This window comes from Ictidomys tridecemlineatus, chromosome 13 (assembly GCF_052094955.1).
Source record: "Ictidomys tridecemlineatus isolate mIctTri1 chromosome 13, mIctTri1.hap1, whole genome shotgun sequence".
In the NCBI taxonomy this organism is placed as follows: domain Eukaryota; kingdom Metazoa; phylum Chordata; class Mammalia; order Rodentia; family Sciuridae; genus Ictidomys; species Ictidomys tridecemlineatus.
The window spans coordinates 57,280,014-57,307,004 of record NC_135489.1 but is presented as its reverse complement, the minus strand read 5'-3'; the positions used below and the strand labels follow the sequence as shown (position 1 = coordinate 57,307,004).

General features: G+C 33.3%; 1 protein-coding gene across 5 annotated transcripts in view; it reads right to left on the bottom strand.

Moving 5' to 3' along the window:
* Positions 1-26,991, bottom strand: part of Ankrd12 (ankyrin repeat domain 12) — a 121,956-nt gene that overhangs the window by 56,938 nt on the left and 38,027 nt on the right. For 4 of the 5 annotated variants that reach the window (XM_013363631.4, XM_021734395.3, XM_021734392.3 and 1 more), the window contains 2 exons: positions 13,303-13,450; positions 3,697-3,765 (listed from right to left, as the gene is read on the bottom strand). In XM_013363631.4, the coding sequence (XP_013219085.2) occupies positions 3,697-3,765; positions 13,303-13,450 (217 nt within the window). The remainder of the gene's footprint in view (positions 1-3,696; positions 3,766-13,302; positions 13,451-26,991) is intronic. The other variant, XM_021734393.3, reaches the window with a different exon arrangement.

Here is a 26,991-nt window from a genome sequence, read left to right as displayed (position 1 = left end):
CTAAAGTAATGTAAGTACTATGAAGTTATACTGTATTGTTTATAGAGAATAATGGGGGGAAAGTCTGTACATGCTTTTGTATAGAGCAATTTTTAAAAAATATTTTCAATCTATGATAAGTTGACTCTGCAGATAGAGTGCTAACTTGTATATGATATCTTTGAAATTTTTCTTAACTATCATTTTATTCTTATTACTGCTAAACCTACATACCAATGCTTCTTCAAATTACTTTCCTAATTCCAGTAATGATTTGTACAACCTGCCAAGAAACTAAGTAAGACAATTCTAATCACTCAGCAGTTAATGGAATAAAAGCACCAAATCAATTCCTTTGAGTACAGGACAGTGGAACATGGGATGATATTAATCAAAGTTAAAAAGGTACAAATTAAGGACTCTGTGTGCCTGTGCGTTAATGAAAAAAAAAATCCTACAAAGATTCAAAAATTTCTGAGGCCATTTTCAAAGAGACTCCATCTATCACAAGGTCTGATATCAGATTTCGTTTTTGGAAATCCTTTGGCAATGCAGCCAGCATTCTCCCTAAGTGCCAGGGAATTCAGACTGAACTAGATTCCATAGGTACAAACATACAAATGTCTTTTCTTTAGAAATCCTCTGGAAGTGAATGCAGTTGCTTTGTGCAAGTGAATATTGAGTTCTGACTACTGTCAAGGCATCTATTTCCTGGAAAGTCATATATAAATATTTGATATTGCGGTGGTTTAGGAGTACATGTAAAGTGCAGCTAGAAGTAAATAAATTCAAAAATGAGTGGAAGAAGTGAAGGCTTAGAAGTCAGTACAGTGTTTTGTTTTTTTCCCACTTCCCCTCCCCAGCAGGAAGATGCAGCAAGCAGGTAGGATACTTTGAGAGAAGCATTTATTACTCTAGTAAGTCCAAGAAACTAAAATCTGGCATTAGTAATCATGAGAAATTAAAGTAATGATGATTCAAGCATGCCACTTTGGATTATTAGGATAACTGGCATCCTAATCGCCTAGAAAAATTAGGCTATAATATTTAAACTCTGATGGCCAAAAGTCACCCAAAATTCAGTAATTCCTAATATAACCAACCACTGTATTAAATTTTTGTTTTACATAAAACCAAACATTTCAAGACTTAGTAAAATCAACTTTTAAAAATATTTCTAATATAATCTTTAATTTTCATATTTCTCATTATCAATAATGATCCAATTTAGTATAAATCCAATCTAAGCACAATTTTTAACCTATTACTACAATTATTATAAAGTCCTAAACAGGTCTTTGAAACAGGCTATTGTTTTACCTGCAATGTATATTCTTTCTCATAAGTTTCTGTACATTTTGGTTTTCTAGTATTTAGGAAACACTACAATTATTGTTATTTTAATGATTTTTCAGCTAAAGAAACATTTTAAATATAATAAACATTTCTCTACTATAATTAAATAATTTAAATATTGTAAAAATTTTACAAAAAGCAGACGAGATGTTTCAAGGAAAAGAAGTAAATCTAATCATAGGCAGAAACAAAAAATTCTTAGTATCTATCCTTTAAATGATTTCTAAAATTTGGGAGAGGGAGTAATTTGTCTTTTTTTTTTTTAACTGACAATACAGCTAACTTTTTTTTAATACTTTCTGCATTTTACTGCAGTTTTTTTATAAAAGACACTAAAGTAATATATACCTGGGGTACAGAAAACATAAGTTCATTAATAGAACTCCATTCTGCCAAATAATCAAACATAAACTCATTATACCCTGGAAAAGAATTAACAAGTTGGAATACTCCAAACATTTAAGCAAAAATTCAAATTAGATGAATTAACTTTAAAGGACAGGTATGGTCTGAATTCATGTTTTCCATAAATTGGAAAAAGGTGGTTAAGTGATCAGGAGCTGGTATAAGTTAGATGGGTGTGAGATCAGTATACTATTCAAAAATTTTAAGTGCTACAACTATTATGTACCAAAATATGGTGCTTTTGTTTTTCAAATTTAATGCAGTCAATAAGACTTTGACTCTTCAGTATCTTGTATGAATAATTAATTTCCTCTAACGTGTCATAAGTAAAAAAAAATGATACAACAGTTCTCCAGTTTTCAGTTATTCTGAAAAAATTTTTTCTTCATAACAGAGTAGAACTTCAAAATTTAAATCCAGGTATAATTATAAATATTCTCATTTAGCATAGTCTACAGAGCCCTGAAATTCTATTCAGTTAGCCTAGAGATTTGAAGGAAAAACCTGACAAGATTTATTTAGACTACCCAAGACAAAAAAAAAAAAAAAAGAACTCCACATCAGCACAACTTCTTTCTTTCAACATCGGAGGTGCTCCAGAAAAAGAGAGATGTCCCAGTTTTATAATTTGTAAAATGTATGCTTTCTTTTCAGGTCTTGCCAAAATAAGCAGAAGTAATATTGTTACTTCCCAATTAAGTGTAAAGTACATTATGAAAAGATAAAACAATTCTATTTTTCTTGGGGAACTAGGTTCAAAACTAAATGAATATGATATTTCCCTACAAAGCAGTCACTGTAAAAAAAATAATAATGAAGCTACAATTTAAAAACAGATAAAACATACTTCTATCAATCATGTTTGTAGTGTGCATACTGCAATTCTGATAAACAAAATTTGCCATTCTGGTCTGATTCTAAGATACTGTGAATTTGTAACCTCTGAATGTCAATACTATAACTTATTTTCAGCAATTACAACTCAGATCATGAATGGCTTCATCACATTTAGCTCTTTTAAGTATACTTTTTAGTACCTTTCTTAAAGGCAGCCCTGATTCCATAGTAACTAGATTGTAAATATAACCCCCACCCAATTTTTGTAATAAAAAATGACTGACTTAATACCACATTTCAATTAATAACTATCAGTATAATTTTAAGGATAATTGTTTAGTTCTGCTATTATCTCCATCCAAGCCCCCACAAATTCATAAAATAAATAAAAAGCACATCATAAAAGTTTTATCTCAGTTTCATACCCAGGGACTTAACAATATTTACATTTTAAAAAGTTCAGAAATAAGTACTTGAGCCCATTTAAAAACAAAAATACTATAATCAAAACACTTAAGTAGCTTTAGGGGTAGTATTTATATATTCTTTGGCCTTCTTTTATATGGAGTAATTATAAATCAGTAACATATAATGACTGGTGCCACAGTCAAATAGAGAGGTTCTAACAATTGATGGTAATAGCATTTCTCCAAGCAACCTGCTATTTTAATGTACTTAATTCAACCTGGGCAGCAAAGTCAATAATGAGTTAAGAGTACAATGGAAAAAATTTTAAATGTGCTTTTAAATGAACATTATTTGACTAAAGGGTAAGAGGAACTGTGTATTGAACTCAGTGTACTTGGTGTACCTAGTGATGGAAATACAACAAACACATTAAAGCCCTTGGCTATCTTCACACAGAGGTCCTACACCAGGGAAGGGGATTGACTTTCATACTGTCTTCCAAATAAATGGTACCTTCATATTGTGTTATACAAAACTTAAGTGGAGGTATTTTTAAAATGTTCTTACACATGTGTTAAGATAAAATATACTAGATTTCTCAGAAAAATTAGATAACTACTAGTTTGAAAATAAGTTATTTATAGTACAATGCTTAACTGTAAATGTGACAGAAACCACTCGCTGAACACGAGCACCTGATAATCTAATTACCTGAATATGTCCTGTAAGAAGATATAAGTCTCTCCCCCCAATTTTCACTTGTATGTCCTGGGTCTGAATCTACAGAATGAGAAGAGACAGGAGAAAAGAAAAAGGCACACGAAGGGAAATACAGAATTCAACAAACCAACATTATTTAAAAGACCACCAGTTAGTTAGGCAATGATCTATTATTGTTTTTCCAAAAATTATTTTTAAGATAAAGCCAAAAGTACATTCAAAACACAGGTTTGGCCACCACCTAAGATTTCAGTTTCTTTAAATGGAATTCTTAAAATTAAGAAATTCAAACATGTAGTTTTAATAACAGACATTGCTTAAGTTGTTTATTAAAACATAAATCTTTTATGCTGTATCTTTTTTTGCAATCTCTGAATAACAGTAACAGGCAGCACCCTATATCACTGATTTTTCTCTTCAGAATTTGTCTTTGATAAACTTGAATCATACTTTTTGTTCTGAGTGCCAAAACTACTCTGAAGACATAAAAACACTTTGGACTGCAGTATCATGTAAGATGGAAGACCTTCTATCCATAACAAATATTTCAATAGACTGAAGTACTAGAGATACTATTGAAGAATCTTAGGGAAAAAGCAATCGAAATCAAAACAAAGTTTATTAGTTAAGAATATGGAATTCTCCTTAACAATTCATGACAGAGAAACAAGAATATGAAGAACTGATTTTGTTGATTTGGACACAGCATGTACTTTAACTTTTAAATAATGCGGCATCTCAACTCACAATATTATTATTCTGAGCAATCATATCATCAATTTATGGACATACATTTTTCTTTCCAGGGTCATTCTGATAGACAGGATTAATGATTTCATTTAAGGTATAAGTAACCAAGTGTTGAAAAACACAAACTTAGCAAAAAAGTAACCCCTAAACAGAGTATTTGGAATTTTTAAAGATAATCCTAAAAGTTTAGTGATGAGAAGGTTCACTCATTCAAAAGTGTAATCATTAATAATATTTAGACCAATTCTAAAGTAAGTAGATGGACTGTATTATAATAATTTTAAAGAAACTTGCATTTCAAAATCGAAGGCATTAATTTGGCAAGCACAAGAATTCCATGAGATCAGTATTTTACATTACATATGAAGACAAGCAAGAAACTGAAAATTGCTTCCATACATTCAAAGCAAAAAAAAGGGTGGCAACCAATTAAGTTATATCAACTAGATTAAATGGTTATTGAAAGCAGATTATGTTATTTAAACATATTAAAGCACAGTGGATAAAATGAACTTTCAATTATATTCATTAATGCAAGGAAGCAGTTTAACAGTTCAACCAACTCTTCCTTTAGAAGTAAGCAACTCACTCTGACCCAATACCCCCTCCTTTAGTTTTCATTTGAATAAGTATGTTTATATTTATAGCATTCAAACATGTATTCTGTAAAGATTTACTTCAGGAGCTGAAAAATAACTATTATTTTGGTCCATGCTCTACTGAGATGAGGTTGTATGAGACTACTGCTATTTGTCTTTGAGGCTGATGTAAAGCACTGTTAGGCAGAGCAATTCTCTCACCCTAATGAGTTCTTTATAGAAGGCAAGAGAAGCCAAAGATTGAAAAACAATCTTTTTTAAAGTGAATATACTCTGCTTTATGAGCATAGTAGCATAGGAGAAAAATACCAAGAATGATTTTGAAAGTCTGTATTACAGGTTGAAACTTTTTATAATAAAACATTAGGAAGGGGGCAGGAGTAGAACATTTGACTTTACCTACTACCTTAACACAGTTCTCTATTTAAAAGTGTTAACCTCTGCCAATTTGTTTAAATCCCATTAAGTAAGGTAAATCCTTTAATGGCATCTAAGGCCTCAGGAGAATAGAACGTCTAAAACTGGATATCTGGCAGAGAAAGTTAAAAGCTTATGAAATCTCAACATGCTCTACAATTGCTCTCAGAGACTTTGGGAAAAGATCATACTGAGTCTCTGAATTTTCTCCTATCACATTATCTAAACATGCCAAAAGAAAAAACTATAGTAAACAAATAATACTTAGTAAGAGGAGACAATTATTAAATTTTAAACAGTGAAGCATATTATCTTTCTAGTTACTCAAATATGCTAATTAAACTTATGAAATACTGCTTGTTTACTTTATTAGGATATAAAATCTATCAAACCTAAAGAAAAACATATGTCCCAATACTTAAAGAACACTGAGTCTAACAACATTCATATACTGATGGAAGCTTTTAAAACTAGGTAAGATTATTTTGGAGAAACATGAAGAATCACAGAATTGTTCCCATTTTTGATAAGGAAATAGTTCAGAATAGGACAAAAACACAGTCTATAAAGATGATCTTCATGGCATCATTCATAATGAAATAATTGTGAATTTAGTTTGGAGCCCAAAAGGAGATTTTTATGAAGCCCCCAGAAAGCAGCTTAATACTTTCACATGAGGGGTTATGACATTATGTTAAGGGATTACGGTTTTCCCTGGATGTAGGAGATAGGGAAAGTAGTATGATTTTATGACTTGACAGTACAAGAATAAAGTTAAAAACCTTAATTGCTAAAGTTAGTAGTTATTGATTAGATTTTATATACAATACAGTGGCAGATATTATAATCTGCCTACTCAACATTCATTCTCCTCCTCTTCCCAGAATACCCCAATTAATATCAGGGTGTTAATATGCCTAGTTAAAAGTACTTGACTTTTCAGATTCCCTTGTAACTATAGTGGCCTAACCAATGAAATGGACAGATGTTTTTAGAGATATTGTTTTATCAATAAAAAGGACAAGTCTCACTTGGAAAAAGACACCTTTTGGGGGTTATTTCACCTTCTACTTTCTCCTAGGAAAAAGCAGCAATCCTGTCACTTCAAGTCTCCTGCTCAAGAAAAGGAGAGCAGAGAGATGAATCAGTTGGTGTTACTGAGCTTCTATACTGACTCTGGACTGCCTAAGTCTAGTGCTCTCACTGCATTAAATTTAAAAATCCCCATCTGTTTAAGATGGTATTCATCTGTTTTGTTGTGTTTAATTAACATATCACAAAGTGAATTCATGCATTATGTCACCTAAAGATCACAATTTTCTCAGGCTGGTATTACAAGCAGGTGAGAAAACTGGGGCTTATTAAGAAGTAAAATTAACTGGCCAGTGTTGATACTGGTCAGATTCCAAAATCTTCAAAATTAAACACTATTATCATTTATCTCCATTACAGCTATAAAAATTTATCTTATGTCAAGAGTTTGGAAGAAGACAGTTTGAAAATAAATTTCAAAAGCTAAAAATAAGCAATGAAGCAAGTTGATATGGGAAGCATAATATCCTCTACATCAGTAGTAGTTGCTTTTAGGCTTCCATATGTTCAATGGGTCTTCACTCTATCTATTGGCTTCTTAGTATTCCATACAACAAAAATTGTAGGAATTTTCTCACAGGATAAGAAAACATGGATAGATACTGGAACAATATAAACAGATATGTTGGTGATTTTTTGAAAGAAAGTAATTCAGAATAAATAGTACTATCATGTAGCTAGCTACAAGGACCCACTGGAAAGACTTCAAATTATGCTATAATTCTTTCCAACATTTTATCTGTCTAGCCAACCACCTACTTTTCTAGAAAGACTTATCTTTTCAAAAAGTTATTATTAAATAATTAAAAATTTACAAAGTTTTAAACACACTAGGTTATCATAAGACCAAAAATTCCTCATTCAGTTGATGGTATTATTGCTGATTTACGGACCCCAGGGCCTTCCATGCAAACATCTTTACAAAAGATAACTTAAATATATGCTTATTTTTTAAATATCCAACCTATAAAAAAAAGAGTAGAAACAAGCAATTAACAAACATCCTAACCCTTGAGAATAAAGTATAAACATATGGTGAACATCATTCCAAGCATACCTCTAAATATATACAAAGACACAGGGACTAATGGAGAAGACACAGGAAGAAATAAAATTTATGTAAGAAAAAGCATATAACATACATACATAAACACACACACACACATGCACATCTTAAAGATTAATTTTATTAATTTTATATTACTCCAACATAAAAGAAACTGCTTTTATTCTGTTAGAGACAGTGTATACTAAGATACAGACAAATATACACATAACCTTGCTATAAGAGAATATGAGCCAAGTACTAGTATTAATTCTTGCCATTATTCCCATTTTCCTGTTCTTTCATTCTTTCAAATCAGGGTTTAAAACCTTTATATTTTGATCTGGACCCAAAATACACCCACCAACATTAGGCTTGGTTCCTACAGTGAAAATGACTTATATATTCAAGTCTTTATTTTATCTTTTCATATGTGTGTTCATATGTTGTACACATATGTATATGCATATAAACACACCAATGATTTTAATGCAATGAAACACTATATATTATTTCCTGACCTGGGTTTTCATTTCTATTAACATAAATGTCTTCCCTATCATGCATTCTCCGATGTTATTTTTCAGTGCAAAAAACTATTTGCTCACTGGATTTACCATAATTTAACTAATCCTTTATTTATGACACTATTTTCCTAGTTTGGAGGGAGGATTTTCTTTTATTATATAAGATATATTCTTAAAAATAAAAATTTGCTTCCATCAATAATTGCTTAAAAAATCATTGGGTAGTAATTTTATCAATTATTATGAATCATTTCTCTGATTACCATTGATAAATTAATCAAGCTGAGTGGGGTGGTACATGCCTATAATTACAGCTATCCTGGGAGTTATGGAAGGAGGACTGCCATGTCTGAGGTAAGTCTCAGCAACTTAAAAAAAGGCTGGGGATGTAGCTCAGTGGTAGAGACACCCTGGGTTCAATAGTTTAATTGCCAGTACCATCAAATAAATAAATAAAAATCAATGTTAAACAAGTTTGATGTTATATTACTTTTCATATGTAAGATATTGCTTAATAGTATTTGAGATTTCTTTCTCCTTTTTCAAAACAAAAAATAAAAGAGGCTGGGGCTCAGTGGTAGAGTGCTCACCAGCATGTGTGAGGCCCTGGGTTCGATCCTCAGCACCACATATACATAAAGTTATTATGTGCAACTACAACTAAAAAAAAACATCTTTTTAAAAAATTAAAAAATAAATAATAAATAAATAAAAGACAGTTACACTGTTTTGGGCCTACAAAAATTCTTAATGTCTTAGTTGTGTGTGGCTTATAAAAAGCAAGATTTATAAATTCAGCCTAATCAATACATATTTTAAGTCCATCAAAACTTTAGAGAGGAGAACTTCTAGAGCTAATAAATGAATTCAGTAAAGTAACAGGATATAAAATCAACACACATAAATCAAATGTACATATACATCAGTGATGAATCCTCTGAAAAATAAATTAGGAAAACTACCCCATTTGCAATAACCTAAAAAAAAAACAAACCAAAAAAAAAACAACTTGGGATCAATCTAACAAAAGAAGTGAAAGACCTCTACAGAACATTAAAAAAAGAAATTAAAGAAGACCTTAGAAGATGGAAAGATCTTCCATGTTCTTGACTCAGCAGAATTAATATTGCCAAAATGGCTATATTACCAAAAGCAATATATACATTTTATGCAATTTCAATTAAAATCCCAATGTCATTCTTCATAGAAATAGAAAAAACAATCATGGAATTCATTTGGGGGAAAAAAAAAAAGACCCAGAATAGCCAACACAAACCTTAGCCTGAAGAGCAAAGCAGGAAGCATCACAATACCAGACCTTAAACTATACTACAGAGATACAGTAATAAAAACAACATGATACTGACACCAAAACAGACATATAGACCAATGGTACAGAATAGAAGACACAGAAACAAACCAAAATAAATACAATTATCTCATACTAGACAAAGGCACCAAAAACATAAACTGGAGTAAAGATAGTCTCTTCAACAAATGATGCTGGGAAAACTGGAAATCAATGTGACAAAATAAAATTAAACCCCTATCTCTCAGCCTGCACAAACTCAACTCAAAGTGGATCAAGGACCTAGGAATTAGACCAGAGATTCTGTGTCTAATAGAAGAAAAATCTTCACAAGGTCGGCTTAGGACCTGGCTACCTTAATGATACTCCTAAGCACAAGAAATAAAATCAACAATAATAAATGGGAGGGATTCAAACTAAAAAGCTTCTTCTCAGCAAACAATCAGTAATGTGAAGAAATTGCCTACAGAATGGGAAAAAATCTTTACCATACACACATCAGATAGAACCCTAATCACCAGGATATATAAAGAACACAAAAATCTTAAGACCAAAAGAACAAATAACCCAATCAATAAATGGGCTAAGAAACTACACAGACACTTCACAGAAATTATACAATTAATCAACAAATATATGAAAAAATGTTCAACATTTCTAGCAATTTGAAAAATGCAAATCAAAACTATTCTAAGATTTCATCTCATTTCAGTTGAATGGCAATTATCAATTCAAGCAACAATAAGTGTTGGTAAGGATGTGGGGGAAAAGGTACACTTATACATTGCTGGTGGGACTGCAAATTGGTGCAATAACTATGGAAAGCAGTACTAAGATTCCTTAGAAAACCTGGAACGGAACCATCATTTGACTCAGCTACCCCACTACTCTGTTTACCCAAAGGACTTAAAATCAGCATACTACAGTGACGCAGCCATATCAATATTTATACCAGCTCAATCCACAACAGCTAAAGTATAGAACCAAGCTAGATGCCCTTCAACAGATGAATGAATAAAAAAAAAATGTGCTATACATACAAAACTGAATATTACTCAGCCTTAAAGAAAAATTAAATTATGGTATGTGCAGTTAAATGGATAGAGTAGGATAAATACCATGCTAAGTGAAATAGGCCAAATCCAAAAAAACAAAGGTAGAATGTTTTTTTCTAATAAGCAGATGTTGATCCATAATGCGGGGGGGGGGCGCTACAGAAGAATGGAGGAACTTTGGACTGGGAAGGGAGGAGTGAAGGGAGAGAGGGTGCGTGGTAATGGGAAAGATGGTAGAAAGAGATGGACATTATTACCTTATTTATATGTATGATTACCCTAGGTGTGACTCTGCACTATGTAAAGCCAGATGAATGAGAAGTTGTGCTCCATTTGTATACAATGTGTCAAAATGCATTCTACTGTCATTAAAACAAATTCAAAAAATTTTGGTGAGTTCATATAACTTTTCTAAAACAAAAATAGGAGTTATGAAATGTTGTTTGTTCCTCTTTTTTTTTTTTTTGGTACCAGGGATTAAACCCAGGAAATCTAAGCCAATGAGCCACATCCCCAGTCTCACTAAGTTGCTAAGGATGACTTTAAACTTGTGATCCTCCTGCCTCAGCCTTCCAAGCCACTGGGATAACAAATGTGTCTCACACAACCAGGTGTTATGAAATGTTCTTAAAGAGAGCTAAAATTTCATTCCACTAACTGGAAAAATTATCAGGAAAACAAGTATATAATTTGATTAAATTCTAATCAGATTATATTTATTCAGTGAAGTTAGCTTACTTCTATGTAACATTTTCTCATCTGTTCCTTAGTAATATTTTCTCCTTAAATGGTTAACTATATTTGATTTTAACAAACTCCCTTCTTCAAACTAATATCAGAAAATATCACTGTTCACCAAAGGGGCTTCCAAAAAGAAAATATGAGAAGGGTTAAATCCTTAATAGGTATCTGAAGACACATACAGTTACACAACAATTAAGGATGGGGAGATGCTCTGAGGAAATTAGCCATTAACAGAGTTCACTGTTATGCAAATTCATAGAGTGCCCATATACAAAGCAAAAAGGCTACATCATCATTAGGTGATATAATGTTGTAGGATCATCATTATACACGCAGCTTGACTAAAATATTATTATCATATTTCACTGCCTTGAGGTATATTCACAAGTATTCTAGGTATCCTATTCTTGGACAAAAGATAATTTAGTAATAACATGATTTGTAAGTAATACTGGCACAATTTTTCTCAAAAAAAAATCATAAAAATCCTAGGCTGGGCACGGTAGCGCATGCCTGTAATCTCAGCAGCTTGGGAGGCCAAGACAAGAAGATCATGAGTTCAAAGCCAGCCTCAGCAATGGCAAGGCGCTAGGAGCAACTCAGTGACACCCTGTCTCTAATAAAACACAAAAACTGGGCTGGTAATGTAGCTCAGTGGACAAGTGTCCTGAGTTGAATCCCCAGTACCCCCCCCAAAAAAAATTTAAAAAATAAACGTCTTCACACAATGTCATATTCCATTTCTTGACAAAAAGAAAAAAAGGCATAAAATCAGCTGTGAAAATTAATGCAGTGAAATACAGTATCTGGGACAAGACGACTTCTTGGCTACCTGACTAGTGGTAGTTTTAGAAGACCACTGAAGTAGAGTTGGGGTTCAAGAAAAAAGTTTCTGAATCTCTAGAAGAAACCAGTGCAACTTAAAATGAACAAAACACATCGTTTCTTAATTTCTGCAAGAAAGAATACACTTTGAGGTTTAAAAATGTCATGACTGAGAACAATTTCCAATTCAAACAGTGAAATACACAGAAGGAGATCTATTTACTAAAGGTGTACACTAAAAATTGAGTATTTACTAAAGCTATGGTAGCACAAGGTGTTTCGAAATCTTCAGAGTATTTTCAATAATTTCTAGAGTTAAGACCATTTTGGTATTAATGATTAAAGTTTTCTAAAAAGATATCAGTAGGATAAAATCTCTGCACAGAGCTCAAAGTGGTGGCATAAACCTGTAATGCCAGCGGCTCAGGAGACTAAGGCAAGAGGATCACGAGTTGAAAGCCAGCCTCAGTAAAAGAGAGGTGCTAAACAACTCAGTGAGACCCTGTCTCTAAATGAAATACAAAATTGGGCTGGGATGTGGCTCAGTACTCAGTGGTCGAGTGCCCCTGAGTTCAATTCCCAGTGCCCACCTCCCCCAAAAAGTCTCTGCACATAAGCTCAAAATGGAACACTAACATTCTAAAAGTAAAGCAAAAACATTTTTAAGAAAGTTTATTAATATTTCACACAAGGAACAGAACACCTGTGACAAATATATTGAAATTTACATTAATTTTAAAAAAATAATAGTTTTTTTAGTTCAGGGCTACAGTACAACCTGGTAACTTATTAGATAGTAGTAATATTAGATAGCGGTTCCACTTATTATGAATAATTTGGATTGACTGATTTCAAATTTTGAGAAATAAACGTCCTATGAATAGCAGTCAGTCTCTTTTTTGGTGTTCTTTGGTATGTTCCATCAGTCCACAAAACTTTTTTTCCAAATCTACTATATTCTAGTGAATACTTATTAACTGAGCAAAATTTCACCATTCTTAAGAGAGTAAAGAATAAATTTTTCTTCTCTCTGGTGAAAAATCACATTTGTGTGATGAATGAATTTATACCCTCGAAATAATAAATCATAAATAATTAATAAATAATAAATCATGCATAATAATACAAATATTTCTCTATAAATTGGGGTACCAAAAAGAGTGATACATATGAAAAGAAAAATCACAGTATGGAAATAAGTAAGATTTTACCAGAAAATAACAATTTATTTTACCTGTGTCTGAATCTCGTTCTTCATTTCGTGATGGGCTAATAGTAAAAGGAAGTTTACGTTTCATGGATGATTTCTCCTTCATCTCCTTGCCGACATCACTTCGGTCAATTTTTGTAGTTTTGCTGTAAGATGCAATCTTGTCTTTACTCTATTAAAAAGCCAATTATGAATAAAAGTATATCAACATTATATAAAGAAACACTGTATTTATTTAAAAACTACTATTGAAGGAAATTTTCAAACAGACAAAAATAGGTCTTACAAACCATCATTGTATTCAATATACTCATGACACAGATTTAACATTTTTTTTCTAACTTCTTTCATATCCCCCTGCTTTTTATTTAATAAGTTTTAAAATGACAATAAAATATCTTCAATATAACATAGTCATATATCAAATTGGAATCTCGATGTATCGAATGAATAAACATACAACTCTGAAAACACAATTCTGGACTGAATTAAATGGATATACATATAGATAGATTATAGATATAGATATAGACATAGATATAGATATTCTGGCCTATTATGTCCTTGAGTTCATCCTCTGTAGATTAAATCAACCACAGAATAAAAAACATTTGAAGAGAAAATTATATCTCTATTAAACCTGCAATTTTTTGTCATTACTGTCTAAACAAGAGTATAATAACTATTTATACATCATTTAATGTTGTATTAAGTAATCATCAGGCAATTTAAAGCTAATGAAAAGAATATGTATAGGGTATCTATGGGGTGTCTTGGGACAATCCCCCTACAAATCATCTATACCAATTCTTAGGGGATGCTAGACTAACAGTATCAACTTATTAGAAATGGAAATTCTCTGGCTATCCTAGACCTACTGAATTACAATGGCAGGGGGCCTAGTGATCTATTTTAATATTCCTCCCAGTTTAAGAATCACTGCTTTTAATCAATAAAAAAGTAAATATGGAGATCAAAGGACTAGAGAACACTTGCCAGCTGTCTCAGGGCTTGAGATTCAGCAATCTGTGTAATAGAATTCACTGAAATTCACAGAGGACAGTACAAGACTTAATAGAGATCCAGAAATTCAGGCGATTTGGACATAGGAAAAAAACGAGTACACTGGTGCCAAGCAGGCAGTAGCAGTGATGACATTTCACCACAGAGGAGAGGCGTAACCCAAAGTAGAGAAAAATATAGTGGAAAAAATTGGCATGGGACAAACTATAGAATAGTCCGAATTTGGATGAACCAGAGGATTAACACCAGATGGTGTTTGAAAAGTGCTCTGTTTCTTGACTGGCAAGTAAAGTGCTGCAGCAGGGGACCATCTTGAATAGGTCATGATGCAGCTTGTTGCTGTAGAAGCCCAGGAAATTATAAGAAATATTGTCATATCCTCAGCAAGCACCCACTTTGCTGCCTAGGGTGTACCTAGCAGAATGCAACTGAAATAAGCACAGAGAAGATTGTACCCAGGGTTATTCAGGTTAGAGATATAGAGGGGAATGCAACATGCTTCCCTTTGAGTCTTGCTGATCTAGAAACTTAACCAGCAAACACAAATACAGACCCTAAGCCTGGGAAGGCAGTGCATGTGTGGGCAGTGTAGTGATACCTGTGAGGGGTTGGTTACAAAGTAGAATTCTCAGGACACCCCTGAGATGGAGACAGCCAGAAGAGATGAGCATCCACCTGGTCCTAGAGATGTGCTGATTCACTCTCTCAGGAGCAGATACCATCCCAACAAAGTTCCCAAGGGTATGATCAGAGCTAAAACTTAGTTGATAGAACTTCCTATTTAGAATTCAGCATCAGCCCCAAAGAGGGAGTATATCAATCTAGTCTGTTCAGATGAAACTGCAATGGACAATACTTCCCATTCTATCCTACTGGTAATCAGGGAAGCTGAAGACTAATTCAACCAGGTTTGCCTTCCATGTAACTCCAGCTGGCAGCTTGATAAGTAGCAACAAAAAAAGAACAAAGGTTTAAATTCCTCAGCTCTTTTTCTAAAGGGTGCAAATCCAAAGAAGAAATGGAAAATAAGGCAGTTATGGCATAGGCAGTGAACATCCATCCCTTTGTTGATAGTTTTGACTTCGGTGGAGATAATTCTTTTTTTCCCCTCTTTGTATGGTTTTCTCGCTGTGCTGATTGACTAGTTTATGAATAAATACACATACATATTGGTTTTTTTTCATTTAATTTCGTTTTACTTTTTCTTTCTTCTCCCTCTAATACCCAAGTTCTCTTGTTCTCTATTAGCTGCTACTTCATTTCTCTTTCTATATTGAGTATTTCTTTTGCTCTACTACCCCATTTTCTTTTCTCCTAATGAATTATAATTTTACTGTATTTTAGACCTCTTTAGTTTATATAATTTCTGCCCCCACCATTCACACTGTCACAGTTATTAGTACTGTGGATGATGTAGCTAATGCCTGCTATTTATTTTAATGCTAGACCTAGTTCACTGTCGTCTACTACTATTGCTGTTAATTGTTGACCTGCTATTCTTGTTTTTGCAGTAGTGTTATACATGCCATTGCAGGCAACAGATATTTATTTTAATGTTGCATATTATTCATTTTTTTCACGTGTGTGTGTGTATTCCCCTTTTTATGAGTTGTTGGGAATCTACTAGGATCCTATGAGTTCACAAGGTAAAGTCTCTGTTGGTAAACTAAATCCAATCAAAAGACAGCACATCTTGCTCCACACATAAAATACCCCTGGCTCAAGCTTCAACAATCATTTAACACAAAGAATAGATAACAAAAGCCCCACACCAACAACCAGGCCATAAGTAAAAAAAGGCTATAGGAAGGTGAGTTCGGATCCCACTCGTGGACATCTATTCCTACAACAAAACAGGCAGAGGCTACAACACTGCATCTCATGGAACATACTGTTGCACAGCTGAGTTACACCAGCAGGTCTTCAGTAGTACACTGAGAGCCACTGGAGGTTGAAATTTACATCTTAAGCCTATGAGTCGAAGCTAAAATATACCAAAAGCACATAACTTATTACAACAGATACTCAACAAAGGACCTCTTTGTAATAGAGAAAGAGAACTTCGTTTCAACAGATGTACAAGTACACACACCAAATTTATAATTACCCAACTAAGAAGTACTAGGGATGACATTCCAGAGAACATCTATAAAAAATTGATTATTAAAATGATTAATGAGAGGCTTAGGTTGTGGCTCAGCGGAAGGGCATTCGCCTAGCATGTGTGAGGTCCTGAGTTCGATCCTCAATACCATATAAAAATAAATAAAGACATTGTGTCCAACTAAAAAATAAATATATGTAAAAAAAACCTTGCTTTCACAGAAAACAGAACTTCAGGCTTCAAAAAGACAGGTATAGGAACCTGAACACTCAGACACAGTAAATAAAAAAAAGGTAATGACAAGCATATACAGGAATGTTGAGACAACATGAAGAGATCAAACTTGTCACTGCAATTGAAAAAGGAATGAAGATATAGGCTCATGGTACAAGAACCTTTTTATCAAAAATAATAGAAAACTGTCCAAATCTTACAAATGACATTAACATTCATATATTAAAAACATATATTCCATGCATATAGAACCCCAAACAAAAAAGATCAAAAAAAGAACCTTTCGAAGAGAAATCATAATCAAAATGGAGAATAAAAATAGAATATTAAAAGCTGCAAGAGAAAAAACATAAAGTTACATTTGGATGTAAGTCAATAATGCTTACGTCTGACTTCTCAGCTAAGACTCTAAAATCCAAGAAGGCTCAAATGAGAGAAAAAAGCTTGGGGAAAAAAATGAAAAAAAAAACTGTCAAACTAGATTGCTATATTCAGCAAAGCTATTATTTAGAACTGAAGAGGATATAAAAACTATCCACTGTAAGGATAAACTAAAAGAATTCATGATTACTGAGCCAGCAATACACAAAATGTTTAAAGATATACTATACACAGAAGAACTCAAAAACAAACCTAAAGCTCCCGAATGGATGACACTCATAAAAAGAGAAATTAGGAAATGCAGATTAAGACTAAATTCAATATATGAAACAAAGCAAAATGTCAGGAAACAGTAATCACCTCTCTATAACAACTTCGGAAGTAAACAGCCTCAATTCTCCAATTAAAAGACACAGACTTGATAAAGTGGATTAAAAACTTGATCCAAATAAATGCTGTTTGCAAGAGACTCATGAAAGGCAAAAACATGGACAGGTCAAAATAAAATAATGATAAAAGATATTTTATGCAAACTGACTCTGAAAACAAGCAATAGTAGCTATTCTCACATTCAACAAAGCACACACACACTTCAAGCAGAATTAATCAAAAGAGACAAAGAAGGTCACAACATAAAGGTAAAGGGAAAATTCCCAACAAGAAGAATAGTAAATATTTATACCTCAACCTTGGCGTACCTAATTACATGAAAAAAGCAATTCCTGATGTTAACATTCAGATATCTCAACATGGTAATACTGGGCAATTTCAACACACCCTTGTCACCAATAAACAGGTCATCCAGACATTATATGAACAGATACTTATGACCAAAATAATAGTATAAGTGAAATGGACCTAACAGACATAACATTTTGTCCAACAGTACCTTCTCTGCAGCTCATGGAACCAATTCCAAAATGAACTTTAATTACAAAGTAAGTCTCAACAAATACAAAAAAAAAATTAAAAAGATAATCCTTTGTATATTACCACCAGATGAAAATGAAATCAAATTAGAAATCAACAGCAAGAAAAACTATAAAAACCACATACTCACTTGGAAATTGAACAGTAGTCTTTCTTTAATTTATTTTTTAGTTGAAGACAGACACAATATCTTTATTTATTTTTATGTGGTTCCATCCATGATGGAACCCAGTGCCTCGCATGTGTGAGACAAGCGCTCAACTGCTGAGCTACAGCCCCAGCCCCTGAACAGTAGTTTTCTGAACAAGGAATGGATCACTGTTAGAGGAGATATTTAAAAATTCTTAGAAGAAACAAAGAATTGTGAAACAATATACCAAATTTTCTGTAACACTATAAAAAATCTAAGGGCAAGGTTAAACTATTTAATGCCTACAATAAAAAGAACAAAGATCTCAAATGAGAGGCTGGGGATATAGCTCATTTTGTGGAGTGCTTACCTAGCATGTACAAAGCCCTGAGCACCCAGCACCACCAAAGAAAGAAAGGGGGAAAAAAACACAAAAAGAACAAATGAACTATCTAATGTTACATTTCAAGGTCCTAGAAAAGAAGGAACAAACTAATTCCAATACCAATAAAAGACAGGAAATAATTAAGATCAGAGGGAAGTAATACAATTTTAAAAATACAAATAAACAATGTAAGAAAGATAAATAAACTGTGAGCTAAACTACCCAAGAAAAAGAAGGCCTAAATCATGAAATGGACATGAAAAATGAGATATCACCACATATGTTCATGAAATTCAGAGTAACTACAGACTGCTTTGAAAACTTACATTCTAATAAATTAGAAAATCTAGAAGAAATTGACAAATTTATAGATGCATATGACCTACCCAAATTGAACCACGAGGATATACACACCTAAACAGAGGTATGGAAGAAGGCAGAAGTGAACTAGCCAGCTGATGGTGATCTACTCACAACACAGAAAGGAGGCAAAGGAAAAGCAGAATTGACAAATCACCCAAGGAAAATCCACAACCACAGTTCCTGTGCTCACAGACAGCCACCAAGATCTTCACTACCATAAAAAGAATCCAGTAGGGGGGTACGGGTATACTGTGACCCACAGCAAACACAGGGTCACTTCAGAGCCTGCATCCTGAACTTATTACACACAATAGAAAGAGCCAACTCACAACACTGCACCCTGTGAGAAGTAAGCTTTAAGGCCTCTGAGTTGACAAACCAGAGACTGCTATAGGTGGTTCTAATGGGAACTACCATTAGCATTTAGCTCATACATTAAAAGAACAGAAAGATACCAAATAATAATCTAATCTTATATCTCAATGTCTGAGCAAAAGAAGAACAAACTAACAGAAGACAGGAAATAATTAAACCCAGAGCGGAAATCAATGAAACTTAGATTTAAAAACAATACAAAAGATCAATGAAACAAAGAGTTGGGTTTTTTTGAAAGGATAAACAGTATTTATAAATCCTTATCCAAACTAACCAAAAGAAAGAGGGGAAAAAAAACTCAAATTATCTAAATCTGAGTTAAAGTGGTAGTTTGAAAAAGGAAATACCACCACAGACACAACTGAAATCCAAAAGATCATAAGAAACTATTTTGAAAATTTATATTCCAATAAGCTAGGGATACAAAAAACTCAAAAAACTTAACCGAGTCAATAAGTGGACAGAGGAACTAAACAGAAATTTCTGAAAAGAAGAAATACAAATAGTCAACAAATATATGTAAAAATGTTCAACATCTCTAGCAATTAGAGAAATACAAATTATAACTGCACTGAGATTTTACCTCACTCCAGTCAGAATGGCAATTATTAAGGATACAAGTAACAATAAATGTTGGTGAGGATGTGGGCGGGGTGGAACTGGGTATACTTACACATTGCTGGTGAGTCTACATACTAGTAAAATCACTCTGGAAAGCAGTATGCAAATTCTTGAAAAAACTAGAAATGAAATCACCATTTGACCCAGCTATCCCACTCCCTGGTATATATCCAAAGGATTTAAAATTAGCATGCTACAGCAACACAGCCACATCAATGTATATTACAGCAGCAAAATTCACAATTGCTAAACTATGGAGCCAACTTAAGTGCCTTTCAATAGATGAATGGATAAAAAAAATGTGCTATATAAACACAACAAAGAATTACTCAGCCATAAAAAAAGAATGACTTTTATGGCATTTGCCAGGAAATGCACAGAAGTGGGAGACTATTATTTTACTAAGTGAAATAAGCCAGTCCCAAAAAGCCAAAGGTTGAATGTTTTCTCTGATATGCAGAAGCTAATCCAAAATACAAGGGTGGGGGGGGTTGTAGAAGAAAGATGAGTGGAGTACACATAGGGGAATGAATGGAAGGGAGAAGAAATGGGATGAAGAAAGACAATGGAATGAATCTGACCTAATATTCCTATGTACATAAGTGAATATATCACAGTGAATGCACACACTATTAAAACACACTAATTAAAAAAAATATAATAGCAGAAAGATCAATGGAGTAGGAGGAAGGGAACAAGCATGGGAGGAAGAAAGAGGAAGGGGAAATACTAGGGACTGATTTAGAACGAACTGTATTTTTTGCTTTTAAAGTCAAAATAAATTCTATATCATTTATAACCAAAAAGAGCCAATAAAAACATGTTAAAAAAACTAAATACACCAATATCAAGTAATGATATTGAAACAGCAATTAAAAGCTTTCCAAAAAAACAAAAGATTAGTACCAGTTGAGTACTCAGATGAGATCTACCAGGCCTTTAATAAAGAAATAATATCAACTGTCAAACTATTCCATAAAATAGAAAATACTCACAAATTCATTCTATGAAGCCAGTGTCACCCTGATGCCAAAACCAAACAGAAACATGTCAAAGAAAGAAAACTACAGCCCAACATCCCTGATGAACATCAAAGCAAAAATTCTTAATATGAGAAATCTGCATTCAAAAGCACAATGAAGACTGTATGCAAGTGATTTCATCCCTGGGGTGCGAGATTGGCTTCACATATTCGAATCAATAATTGTAATTCAAAACATAAATAGAATTAAGGACAAGAATCACATGATACCTCAACAAATGCGGAAAAATCCTTCAACAAAATTCAGCACCCATTAAAACACTGAAGAAGCTAAGGAGATAAGGCACTTATCTCAACATAATAGGCTATTACAACACACTCACAGCCAACATCATACTAAATGAAGAAATAATAGAATATCTTCTCAAATCAAGAACACGATAGAATTTCCACGCTCAATGTTCCTAGTAGATGTAGTTAGTGAAATTCTAGTCAGAGCAATCAGGCAGAAGAAGATAATTAAAGGGATACAAAAAAGAAAAAGAGGGCTGGGATGTGGCTCAAGCAGTAGTGCGCTCGCCTGGCATGCATGTGGCCCGGGTTCGATCCTCAGCACCACATACAAACAAAGATGTTGTGTCCGCCGAGAACCAAAAAATAAATATTAAAATTCTCTCTCTCTCTCTCTCTCTCTCCCCCTCACTCTCTCTTTTAAAAAAAAAAAGAAAAAGAAAGTTAAAGTACTTTTACCTTAGAAGACATAAAACCTCCACCAGAGGGCATAGAGAGCTGATAAACTCAGCAAAGTAGCAGGATATAAGATCAATATACAACAATCAATAGCCTTCCTATAAACCAATAATCAATCTATTGAAGAAAAATTTAGACAAATAATTCTATTCACAATAGCCTAAAAATAAAACCAAATACTTAGGCATAAATCTCACTAAGGAAGTTAAAGACCTGTGAAAAGAAAAGTACAGAGCACTGATGAAGGAAACTGAAGAAGATCTTAGGAAATAAAAAGACCTCCCACGTTTTTGTTAGGCAGAATTAATATTGTCAAAATGCATGTATGACCAAAAGCAACTGTCAGATTCAATGTGATTCCCATTAAAATGCCAGTAACATTCTCCACAGAACCTAGGAAAAAAGAGACTCCTAAAATTCATATGAAAAAATATAAGACAGAGAACAGCCAAAGAAATACTAAGAAGAGTAATGATAGAGCCAGGCACATCACAAGTTGAAAGCCAGCCTACGCAAAATAGAGTGCTAACCAACTCAGACCCTATGTACCAGTAAAATTCAAAACAGGACTGGGGATGTAGCTTAGTGGTCAAGTGCTCCTTGGTTCAATCCCAGGGACCCTTCCTCCCCACAAAAAAAAAAAAAAAAAAAAAAAAAAAAAAAAAAAAAAAAGAGTGATGACAGAGGCATCATAATACCTGATCTCAAATGATAATACAAGTGAGAGTAACAAAACCTCAATCTTACTGGCATAAAAACAGACATGAAGACCAATGAAACAGAAGACACAGGAGATAAATCCACATAAATTCAGTCATCTGGTCCTTGAAAAAAGTGCTTAAAAAATTTGGAGAAAAGATAACATTTGTAACAAATGGTACCAGGAAAACTGGATATCCATTTGAAGAATGAAATGATGTACATCCCACTCATGCTGTACAAAGATCAACTCAGTGTTTCAAAAACCTAAGAATTAAACCAGAACATTGCAAGTGGTAGAAGAAAACACAGTGTCAACATTCCCAATATACAGGCACAGGAATCGTCTTAGTAAGACTCCTGACTCTCAAGAAATAAAACTGACATTCAATAAGTGGGATAACATCAAATTAAAAAACTTCTGCACAGCAAAAAAAAAAAAAGGCATAGAGAGAGAGCCTACAGAATGGGAGAAAATATTTCCTAGTCACTTTTGTTATAGAGGATTAATATCCATAACATAAGTCAATCAATAATATATGAGCAAACAAGCTAAATTGACATATCTCAAAGGAAATACAAATGGTCAACAAACGTATGAGGAAAAATGGTCAGCATCTTGCAAATAGGGAAATGCAAATCAAAACCATGAGATTTCACTTCACCCCAGTAAGAATGGCAATCAGCAGGAATACAAATTACAATTATTGTTAAGAAGGGGAAAAGGTATAGCCGTGCAGTGTTGGTACAACTGCAAATTGGTACAATCACTTTGGAAAGCAGTATGGAGAATCTTCAGAAGTCTAGGAATGGATCCACCCATAGGACCTAGCTATACCACTATCTGGTTCTGTATCCCAAAGAACTAAAATCAGCATTCTATAGTGATACACACATAGCAACATTATAGCAGCACAATTCACAATAGCCAAGTTTCAACCAGCCCACATGCCTATCAAGACATGAACAGATAAAGAAAATGTGGTATACATACACAATGGAGTTTTACTCAACCATAAAGAATGAAATTAAGTCATTTGCTGGGAAATGGATGGAACTGAAGAATATCATGCTAAGTGAAATAATCCACATTCAGAAAACCAAGGGTAGATTTTTTTCCTCTCATGGAGAAGCTAGAGAAAGAGAACCAATCTCACAAAAACAGAAGGGAATCCAACAGAGTAAGATAATCTTGAAGATGGGAGGAAAAAAGGAGGGAAGAAGGGTAGAAGGAAGATCTCTGCTTCCCATCACCTTGAGGTAAATTTTGTTACTAGATAACAAAATCTACCAAAGTATGCTATGTCCATGTGCCACTACAACACAGTGAATTCCACTTATGTATATAATTGTGAAGTGCTAATTAAAATAATAACAACAGTTAGAAGGATATCAGTAGAGCAAGCAGATGATGGGAGGAAGGAAGGAAAGAAGGGGGAGGAAGGAAACATACTAAAGAAAAAGGCTGATCAAATTATGTTACGTGCATGTACAAATATGGCATAATGAATTCCACTATTATAATTCACCATAAAAAGATTAAATATTAAAAAATAAATAAAAGTTCTCATTAACCTTAGAAGGAATATTTATGCTAAATGTTCAACTAAGTTTACAATCATGAGCAACACATGACATTTAAAAATATTCGAACAAAAGTTAAAGTAAATATATTTGGATGGAAGAAAGCAAAGGTTAATCTATCTAGTAAGAGACTACCACACTTCTTTCATCAGAGAAACAAAAGTAAATTTCTAATTCAATTTGGAAAAAGAAAATATATCAAATAAAAATTTCATGTACCCAACCACTCAGGTCAAGGTATCCTATTCTCCTGCTCTACAGCTAAAACCCACCATCCAATCAGTACAATACATCTAAACCAGGCTATGAAGCCTCTGTTGTGAAAAGTAAGCAAAAGACTATCAATAAAAGCAAAGGGTATTCTAAAAGAACAACAGAATAAACAAACCTGTGGGAAGTTTAATTGTGAAAATGAGAGAAAAGAGAAAAAAGTTACTTTACTTAAACACAACTTCAGGGTGGATATTAAAGTTACAAAACCATGTTGCTTCTTCTTTATACAACTTAAAAACTAAAGGCCTGGAAAAACTGATAATTTTCTTAGAAAACCTGAATCACTAAAAACTGGCTTATGAACAGAAGAGAAAACCTGTATCCCAAAGGTTCATGTGTTAAAGACTTGGGTCCCCAAAGCAGCAATGTTCAGAGGTGGGACTTTTGGGAATTGACTAGCTCTCATCAGTGCATTTGTCCACTGATGGATCAGGACAGAATGGACTATTGGAAGGTGATGAAATCTATAGTTGAAAGAAGAGCATGCCCTTGGGGACTATAACTTGTCCATGGCCCCTTCCTCTCTAGCTCTCTGCTTTCCAGTCACCATGAGGTAAGGGGTTTTGCTCCACCATGCTCTTCAGCCATCATAATACTACACCTCACAATGGGCACAGAAATAATGAAGCCAGCCAACCATGGACCAAAACATCTGAAAACAGGAGCCAACATAAATCTTTCCTTCTTTGTCTTCTCAGGTATTTTGTCACTGTAATGGAGAGCGGACTAACACAGAGGCTTAGGGAACAGGCATAAATGCTGAAGTTCTGGCTACTGTTATTTCTATTAGTAACAAACATTCCTCTGTCTCTCCCCAGGAATCCTGTGTCATCTGTGAGCATCCACAAAATTGATCAGCTTCCAAACAGGGTAAAATCTCAGGTCTCTCCTGGTTTTTGATAAGGTAAATTTAATTTTTTTTTTTAGAGAGAGTGAGAGAGGAGAGGAGAGGAGAGGAGAGAGAGAGAGAGAGAGAGAATTTTTTAATATTTATTTTTTTTAGTTCTCGGCAGACACAACATCTTTGTTGGTATGTGGTGCTGAGGATCAAACCCGAGCCGCACGCATGCCAGGCGAGCGCGCTACTGCTTGAGCCACGTCCCCAGCCCCCAGGTAAATTTAATTTTCATTATTTTTACATGTATTTTGAAACTCTTCCACAATAAACGTGTATTATGTTACCCAAATAATAAAATTTCTTTATAATAATTTGGATAGACAATCAAGGACTTAACTATACTAATGATGATGAAAGGATAGAATTATTTTATTCACAAGGTTAAAATTATTAATATGCTCTCGTATATTAGGAAAACTCAGGTTTTAGATTATCACATGAAGCTTTTTGTAAGATTCTATTTTATTAGTCATAAATATTGATTAAACTATGCCTAATTTAAATGCATTTAAGAAGTTAAAGTTTGGTTCCATTTTTTTATTAGGATTTCAAAACAATATTCTGTCATAGTTAACAGTAAAGGGGTCTCTACATATAATAGAACTGCATATTAATTTCTTAAAATTTTAAGGGGGTGGGGGGAGCAGAACCCACAAGATGGCTTCAAGGTTACTCACTAAGAAATGACAATCAAAAAATATGAATTGCAAAAATACACTGCTATGGTCATACTTTCTTTTTCTCCCCCCATCTTTCTGATTTCTTCATCCTGTCTTAAGGAACAGAAGCAACATGACCTCTCTTTATATGCAAATAAGCAGCATTTATTCATAAAATGTTGAGGGAAAAACATCAAACAGCAGCTTTGGATGTCATGTTGCTATGAAATCCCAAAGCATACTAATAAAGGCATATTGCTTTTTCATTTTTGATCTTCATCCACATCCACATGAATGTGGTAGGGAAAATACACAGTATCATTGATTAGAGATTGATTAGTTAACAATACTTTTATGAAGTTAAAAATTAATAAAGTTTAATATTCATTCTTCCCACTGAATTCATTCCTAATGACACAGTGAAGTCACTCCTATCTAATGTTAGAGACTCATCACCTATCCTGCATTCTTGATGAGCAAATCTCAACTTAGTACTTACTATTGCAACAGATTCATATCTGTTTCTTTTGGTTAGACTACCCTTTACTTCTGCTTTCATGGGAGTAAAATTCTTATCCTTGACAATACAGATTAAACATCTTTACTACTGTGAGACCACCCTTAAACTGATCAACCATCTCCTTTCTTCCCCCATCTATGTTCTTTTCAATACTTTAATTAGTCTGCTTATTACATTGGTACAGCAATTCTCAATTATGGTTCTGAGATCATTTCAAAGATGATCTATGTTTCTCATTCTCTCAAGAGGGTATGCTGGGGTAAAAATGTTCTAAAATCAAATATGATTATAATTACACAACTCTATAAATATACTAAAAATTACTTAGTTGTATACTTAAAATTATAGCAGGTGAATTACATCTCAATAAAACCAATAAGAAGTGACTTTAAATTTAAAAAATTCTATCAAGATCAAAGACAACTGAGAAAATTCATGGCTGAAGACCTACTTATGTATGGTAAATCTAAATAAAAATTCTTACAGGCTATAAGGAAATGACACCAGACAATAACTTGAATTCATAGAAAAAAAATTAAAAGTGCCAAAACTTATAAATATTATAACATTCTGTTACTGGATTAATAACATGAAGATATAATCTAAATTACAAAAATAACACAAAGAAAGGGAAAGTAATGAAGCTAAATTGGAGTGAAGTTGCTATTTTTTAATAAAATTATCAGTACTAACCCATAGTAAACTGAAAAATTGGGATGTATATTATAATCTCTAGGTCAATATCTAAGATAATTTGAATAATTTTAAAATCATAAGTATTAACAGGCATGGTGGAACATGC